Consider the following 8,397-nt stretch of genomic DNA (forward strand, 5'->3'; position numbering starts at 1 on the left):
CCGCAATAGGAGTTGTTCACCCACAACCACAACCACTTCCCGCAACAGTTGTTGAACAACCACAACCACCGCCCGCAACAGTTGTTGTTGAAAAACCCCAGCCCGCAATAGTACTTCCTCAAGAACAACAACCACCATCTCCGCACCAAATAGTAGTAGTTGTTCCTCCTGAAGTCGGGGCAGTTCAGGAAGTAGAGCCTCCTTCCGAGCAAGAAGAAGAGGAAGCCACTTCTGTAGGTGATCTATTTCCTTCGAATTCACCAAAGGAAAAGAGGGTTAGTGCATCGAGTTCTTCGCAAAGCATCCCTTCCGATGACCTTGATACGGATTGGCAGCCACAACTATCTGCGCATTCAAAGGAGAGACATCCCAAGAAGACCATGCTAGGAAAAAGGAAGTTTCCAGGCAGGCTTGAACTTATGGAGGTCGATGTAGGTGAGCAGGATACTGCTGGTGATAAAGACGGGTCTGACACTGTCATCATCACAAGCGTTATCCCTGGTGCAGAGGATGTAGAGACAAACATTTTCACCCTATCCAGAAATGCTGCAATGACTGATGAGCAGGTACCACGCATAACTCCTACACACTCAACACCCACAGTAACACCAGCTCCAATTTTTTCAACAGCGAAGGCCCGGCAGCATCCGACATCCAGCAGAAGCGCCACTTCAACAGAAGGAGGTAGTGGCAGTACTAGGACTGAGCTGTCCCATAGTGAAATTCCACAATCCTCCAGTCCATCCGGCATTGGCAGTGGGTCCTCCTCTTCCTATGGCAGGAGACAAAAGTTTACCTCCCCAGTGTGGGACTTCTTTACGGTTCACCCAGTTCAGGAGAACATTGCTGTATGCACCATTTGTCATGCCAATGTTAGTCGTGGTAAGCTTGGTACAAACTATGGGACTGGAGGCCAAACGACCCATTTGAAAAAAACACACGTGATCAGGTGGGAGAACCACCTTGCAAGCTTAAAAAATGTTAGCACTCCTGTTGGTGGGGATACAGTGGTACAAGGTCCACTCATGGTTGATCAGGAGGTAGAAGAAGAGGGAGACGATGACCTTCTATCTAGGAGTGGTACACAATCGACCCCTGTCGCCAGCACTGGAGTGGTAAAGACCACATCCTCCGCATCTGCAACTTCTCAGTGGCACCAGAGTCAGCTGGAAACACCAAGGAGTGCAAAGTCTGCGATGCAAGGTGGTCCGTCTAGCACAACTCAAAGACATGCAAAGCAGCTTACCATTCCTAGCATGTTAAGGCAGGAGGGAAAGTACGAGCGGAACCACCCAGTAGCACGTTTATACAATGCCAAACTTGCGAAAATGTTAGCACTGGACCTTCTCCCATTTTCATTTGTTGAGGCTGTTGGATTTCTGGAATTAGTGGCAACCCTCTGCCCAAAATGGAACGTTCCCAGTCGCTACTATTTTGCCCGAGTGGCTGTTCCAGCACTACACCACGATGTGCTGGAATTGATTGGGAAAGCCTTACAACAGAGTGTTGTCCATTGTATCCACCTGACAACAGACATGTGGAGCAGTTGCGATGCTACAGATTTCATGTGCATCACCGCACACTGGATCTCTTTTGCAGGTGTTAAAGACAAGTTAACTTCAGGCCTCCGTGACGTTGCTGGAATTTTTAATGACACGCGCAGACATGCAACTATAGCCATGTTTGGTATGGACAAAAGTCATACTGCTGAAAACATTTTGTCTGACTTTAATGACAAGGTCTTTGAATGGCTGAAACCAAGAGGCCTTAAGATTGGTTTTGTTTCCACCGACAATGGCAGTAATGTAGTGAAGGCAATGAGAGAAGGACATTATTTCAGGGTACCCTGTTTGGCACACTGCATAAACTTAGTCGTGCAAGACTTTCTGAAAAATGAAGCCAAAGTCAGCAACATAATGGCCATCTGCAGAAGAATATGCACGCACTTTAACCATTCTTTCAAAGGACGGAAGCTGCTACGGGTCATTCAGCAAGAGCATAGGTTGCCAGTCAAAGCACTGATACAGGAGGTCCCAACACGTTGGAACTCAACTTATTTCATGCTTGAGCGTCTCTTTGAGCAGTACATCCCACTGAATGCTTATGTCATGTCAAGAAGATTAGGGGATCCTACTGTTAATCTTAAAGCCCTGACCATTGAGATGTGGCAGTGGGACCTCATTAAATGCATCACAGAGATGCTACAACCCTTTGAGGTCTTCACACGTGCAGTTAGCAGGGAGGACTGTACTATGGGCCAAGCCATCCCATTGTTGTACATGCTTGAGCAACAGGTGAAGGAGGTCTGTGAAACATACGAAGGTGACGAACAAAAAGTTGATGCATATACCTTAGCCAAGGGCTTAGTCAACCGCTTGTGTGAAAATGTAAGGCTCAACAATATTGTGTCAGGTGAACATTACATAACTGCAACAATCTTGGATCCACGGTACAAATTATTTGTCAGCAGTAACGAAGTAATTCCATTTTCAGATGAGGATGTTGACAAGTACAAAACTTCCATAGCTGCGGAAGCTAATGAGTTAGAAACTGAACGGCTGTTACTTAAAGGCCTGCCACTGCCAGCCCAGGCCAGTCCAAGTACTCCTGACGCAAGTTCTTCACAGCGTGAGAGCAGTGCGTCTGCTTTCCAGCAGGCACCAACAGTACCAAAAGCAGCACCTACACGATCTGATTCAGCAGACCCAACCAAAAGCATAACTGCTTTTTTTATACAGAAAGGGATGGGTAAGTCCGTTGCTGTTGCAAAGGGAAAAGAGGACCAGCAAAGCCGAGCACCAATGAACATTGAGCGGATGGTTCAGGCCTATCTGGATGACACAACAGAGGTGTTCATGGAGCAAAGCCCATTGGTCTATTGGTATGAAAGAAGGAGACAGTGGCCAGTGCTGAGCAGGCTGGCGATAAAGTATCTGGCTTGTCCTGTAGCCAGTGTCTCCTCTGAGCGGGTTTTCAGTGCTGCTGGTGCCATTGTCACATCGAAAAGGACTAGTCTCTCCCCCAAAAGCGTGGAGCGGCTGACAATGATAAAAATGAATCAACGCTTCATACCACCAGACTATCAAGTACGTGAATCACCGCCGGATGAAGAAAGCGAGTGTGAAGAAGACGTCCTCACTACTGGGTTACATGACCTACTTCTGTCTGAACGCACAGAGTTTGAGGACGAGCTCCTCTTCCCTGACAACTAGGACAGGTATGTTAAAGGAATGATGCAATGCATTGCATAGGATTGTTTAGCCGACTCTGAGCAAATGTGCATGGAATTAAAGTATACTAGTAGTAACTTCAGACTCACGTGATGGGCAATTTTCCCATGTTATTTAATAATATAAATTATTTATGCACTTGTGACCCTACTACTACAGGTGCAGTCAGTACTTAATTTATCGTTCGTAGTGCATGTTCATGTTGCACAACGTACATTATTTGGTGAAACAGTCCCCCCTCCACCCCCCCAACAAACACAAATGAACTTCAAATGTTTTCTTGTGAAAATAATATCTTTGTTTTATTTTTATATTTTAATAATGATAATAGAAAAATAAAATATATAACTAATGTAACCCCCTGACCCAGAGCTGTCCCTACCCTCCCCTAACCCCAACCAAATTTCAACCCAAATGTACACCCCAACTCCCACATCCCACCCACCAACAAAAGGATTAAAAAAGGGGCAAAAAACAGGGTCCATTTCAAAGCCGGCGGGCTTTCAGGTGTTTGTCCACCAGTATCTTGACACGCTCCTCTAGACCGTCCTCCTGCTTCTTCCGCTCCTCCTCCAACTTCGCTACCCGGCGGAGAATCTTTGCTTTGAAATCACGGCACCTACACTTGCATGCATGTTGTTGTTGTTGTTGTTGTGGGGGGGCCGCCGAAGATGTAACAATGCGGCGGCGGGCGGCTGCCTGACCACGGCGACGTAGTCCTGCAGGCTTGGGGCCCGGGGCATTGGAAGAGGCAGCAGCTGCTGCCGCCGCCTCCTCCTCCTCCTCCTCGGCCTGATCCACCAGCCGGCGGTAGGCCTCTACAATTGCCTGCAGTTTCCGCTGCCGGGCCCGGACTGCCAACTCCTTCCTGGTTGGTTTTTGGGAAGGAGTAACTATAAAGAAAGAAACAGAATTGTTAATCCAAACTCCCCGCAAATCAAGAACACAACATTGATTCAACACATAGTGGGCGGCACAGTAGCACTAGCAAGCAAGCTGAGTACCAGAAATTGTGTTGCGTCTATCTTGAACATTCTACAGCCTCTATTAATTTGTCGGACTTTTTGTCACGGCTTTATGCCTGCCCTATTAGCAAGGGTGTACTTCAACGGTCACACACATTAGAACGAACACCTGTCTTTTACATATCTCCTTTTGTTCCGGGAAGGCGGGAACACTCTCAAAGTAACATTAATTAACAGGGGGCAGCTAGTAGCACATGTCTAGTAAAGACTATAATACTTTATACCGCGCAACAAACCTTATTTGGTTTGTGTTTCACCAGCAACGACCCATGCACCCAGTCGTCCCCTCCTTCCCTTGCCTTTGGGTTTGCCCAAAACACCGCAGCTGCTGAGACTATCCACTAACCACCGGTATTGGGTGTGTCTCCCAACCACGCTGGCAGCTGTGTTTTCCCCTTTACATGCTTTAACAACAACCCATGCATCCGACTGCTATCAGGCACTTGCATTACTGTAGTGGTAATGCTTAGCATGCTAATGACAAGTAAAGGTAACATCATATATTTTCCAGTAGAGTACAGTGAGAAAGTTTTCCCCTCCCACCAAGTAATGCAGATCACTATTGAATGTAACTTACCATCGCCCGCCGCTGTTGGCTCCCCCCCCCACTGCTGCTGGTGTAGGTGCCTCTGTTCCTCCTGTCCCCGCCGGGAGCGCTGAAGCAGCGCCGCTGTCCCCGTCGGCACTGGTCGATGGTAAGGGTTCTGCACCTATAAAAAAAAGTACGCCTTTTTAGATGGATGCACAGCCCCCTTTGTACTTGTTCACCAAGAATGGAGTTCTTCAAAACAGTTAAGTCCAACGTACGTAATCAGTATGAGTCCACATTGCATAGTACAGCAGAGTCACTACACATATTATTAGCATTCATTGTTATGGTATGGTACCCAAGCTCATCTCATCTGTCCTGCTACTCTAGTCCTTGGAAATTGGAAGTGAACTATGTAACCTTTGTACATCAATGTATCCAGTTTTGCGCATGTGTTAACTCGCAGCTTGTTGCGCAGTACGAGAAGACGCTCTGGGGCAACACATCATTGTTCAATGCATACACCTGAAGAGGTGGGAAAGTAAAAGGGCCCGTATTTAAGTTTTCTATGTGGATTGTGGGATAGAGTTTGCTTACAGGTTACAACTTCTTTTTAGCATGGCTGCATAAAACTGGCATAAATGTATTTAATACTGTCTAACGTGCACCACTTTTGTCATTATTTTTCGGCAGGTGAGAAGATTGCCTTCTACGAAGCGGACATTTCCATAGCTTACAAAAAAAGAGGAATATCTGACCAGTATACGTTGGTGAGAGGTCTCCGATAGTTGCCACATTTCCCTATTGTGCACTAGTAGCTGTACAAATGTTGATTACTTTATTATGCCTGGTTTAACTCTGGATTTTTTCTGGTGGGCCCTTCAACGTATTGGACGGAAGCACTTAAAAACATTGATGTTACTTACTTACTTCTAACAAAATAAAGCTTTTGAATGACCACTTTGACTCTGAAGTTTATTTTCAGTGTCTGTTGTCTTAGAGACTCACACGAGTGAGTGAGCAAAAGGGGGTTTCTTAGGTAACGGTTTGTGTCCTAAAAGCATTCGGCATCTTGGTATTGGGGTTCAGGAGTGTGATTTGAACAATAGACCAATGACTCAGGCCATATAGGCTGACGTTCAGTGAATTGTGCGTTCCTCAGAGTTCTGTGACTGAGGTGTAAGTAAGGTCCAACCTGCCTATCAGTACCAAAAACATCCAATTTTCGTGTGCATAGTTACATAGTTGTGTAATATGTATATAACTCCATAGGAGATAGAAGAATACCCACAAGACTAGTAGTGGTATACTAACGTTTACAAAAATACTAGACAAACATCATTCTGGATGCCTACTTGGTTGCTGTCAATTGACAAAGCACTGCAGACACATTACAGAGGAAAAAACAAGCACTGTTGGACTTACTGGGGACAGCAGCAGGATCCTCAGTAGAGGAGCTCTGTGTAACTGGTGGTTCACCCGCCGACTCGGTCCCTGTATTCTGCTTGCCCCTGGGTTCTGTGGTTCATGTAAAAATTAAAATAATAAACATAGATAAATACATTGAGTGATGTGAAACATAGACATAATTGCAAATCACACTGCTACAGTGGAACAGAGCCGGAGGCAACAAATCCATGCCAGGGGCCGCAACGCAAATATGTATCCATCCTTAGAGTATTATTAAATTAAGGATATCTATTGGTGCGGTGGCCCCTGAAGTTTGGTGCCCCTGTGCAGTTGCACAGCTTGCACATGCCCCCTAGAGCCGGCCCTGGCTGAGGTAAGAAGAACAAAGTAACGTTAGCATTCTTTGCAAGAAAAGGATTCCATTCATGCAGAAGAGAAGGCCGTGAAAAAAATGATACAATATGCAAACAACGTACAATTATCCATCCACCGTTATTTCACTGACGGACAAAGGAAGGACAAGACTCTATTAATAGCATTAACTAACTTCAGTTCTCAGCAATAAAGAAAATCTCACATCAATAAAGAGCAACAGCTAGCGCCAAGTTGAAACAACACGCAAGAGCCAGTGAAGAACAAGAACACTGTCATACAATGACAGTAGATATACCGGAATACATCGCAAATGTAACTAGGGGCAACAGTCATCGCGTTACTTATTCAGCCAATATTTACAAAGATACAATAACAATATTTATACAACTATATATATATATATATGTATATATATTACCTACTGGCGGTCGCCAGTAGGTATATATAGTTAGGATTTTTTCTCTATGGGTTTTTTGAAAATTCTATGTCTAATAACTTTGGCGTTTGTGGACGGAATCGGCTGAAATTTTCAGGAAAATGGCACATTTTGTTTCTGAGCAGCCCTTGAAAATTTGGGGGGGGTTCGTCCAGTGGGGGCCGAGAAAAAAGGGGGGTCCCAAAACGTGTTTTTAACATTGAGTTTTCCATAGGGCGGTTGGCCTCACTTTTAGCCCGAACGGCTGAATGGATTTGCACGAAACTTGGCAAAATTGTAGGGACTGGTAGCCCGATGTGCCTTTTGTAGGTCTCAATATATGTGCTCCAGTGGATTTTGAGAAATTAACGTTTAAAAAAAGATATATATCTGTAACAGCGGACCGGTTAGCGCTCTGGTTCGCGGACTTTTCGCGCAACGGAGCTTTGTGAAGCGAAGCTGATTGGTTCTCCGGCGTCTGTCAACATTCCAAACAGTCCGTAGCGGCCGCCATCTTGTCTCTCGGTAGGATCGAGAGACAAGAGGAGGTCAAAACAAAGGGGGAAATAACTATAAGGGGGCATAGTAGATCCTCGCTGACCCCCTAGGTTTGATGTGGAGGTTTTAAAAGGGCCCCGCGGGGCAAAAAAAAAACAAAATAATAATAATCGAACGGCTGAATGGATTTGCACGAAACTTGGCAAAATATTAGGGACTGGTAGCCCGATGTGCCTTTGCTAGGTCTCAATATATGTGCTCCAGTGGATTTTGAGAAATTAACGTTGAAAAAAAGATATATATCTGTAACAGCGCTCCGCTTCGCGTACTTTTCGCGTTACGGAGCTTTGCGAAGCTGATTGGTTCTCCGGCGTCTGTCAACATTCCAAACAGTCCGTAGCGGCCGCCATCTTGTCCCTCGGTAGGATTGAGAGACAAGAGGAGGCCAAAGCGAAGGGGGAAATGACCATAAGGGGGCATAGTAGATCCTTCCTGACCTCTTAGGTTTGATGTACCATTTTGCCAAGTTTGGTGTAATTCCGTTCAGCCATTCAGGCTGTAGACGTATGTAAATGTCCTATGGAAAATTGCATGGGGAAAACACATTTGAAAGTGTTGAAATTAAGAACCAATTAAAATGTTACTTTGGTTTTGTATTTGTGTGTGATGAAAGTTAATTGGTTATGTATATATGTCAAATGAGAGGAAACCACAGCCATTTTGTGATACTACTGTCTGAGGTACATTTGTGAGGAATTTTTGGTGGTGAATTTCTGGTGTTTGATTTACACAGTACTAACACTTCTGCTACTTTTAAAAAGGTGAGTTGTTAATTTGTAAGGGGAACTATGTTGTACACTTGAAGATAATTTGAAAAATGTTTTCTGTTATTTATTTGCAGTCCTTCTGTTATAC

The 8,397-nt window shown here is 45.0% G+C and overlaps 1 protein-coding gene across 1 annotated transcript; it reads left to right on the forward strand.

The window, feature by feature from the left end:
* Positions 1–515: 515 nt before the first annotated feature.
* LOC144807835 (zinc finger BED domain-containing protein 6-like) lies at positions 516–5,626 on the forward strand. Its single transcript, XM_078673474.1, has 2 exons — positions 516–3,217; positions 5,478–5,626. Exon 1 carries the CDS (start codon positions 552–554, stop codon positions 3,210–3,212), a length of 2,661 nt encoding a protein of 886 aa, XP_078529600.1. The 5' UTR covers positions 516–551; the 3' UTR covers positions 3,213–3,217; positions 5,478–5,626.
* Positions 5,627–8,397: the final 2,771 nt, after the last annotated feature.

This window comes from Lissotriton helveticus, chromosome 1_2 (assembly GCF_964261635.1).
Source record: "Lissotriton helveticus chromosome 1_2, aLisHel1.1, whole genome shotgun sequence".
Taxonomy (NCBI): domain Eukaryota; kingdom Metazoa; phylum Chordata; class Amphibia; order Caudata; family Salamandridae; genus Lissotriton; species Lissotriton helveticus.

Bases quoted from the DNA above. Each gene is read 5' to 3' on its own strand.
- LOC144807835 (XM_078673474.1), top strand. From the start codon at position 552: ATGACTGATGAGCAGGTACCACGCATAACTCCTACACACTCAACACCC.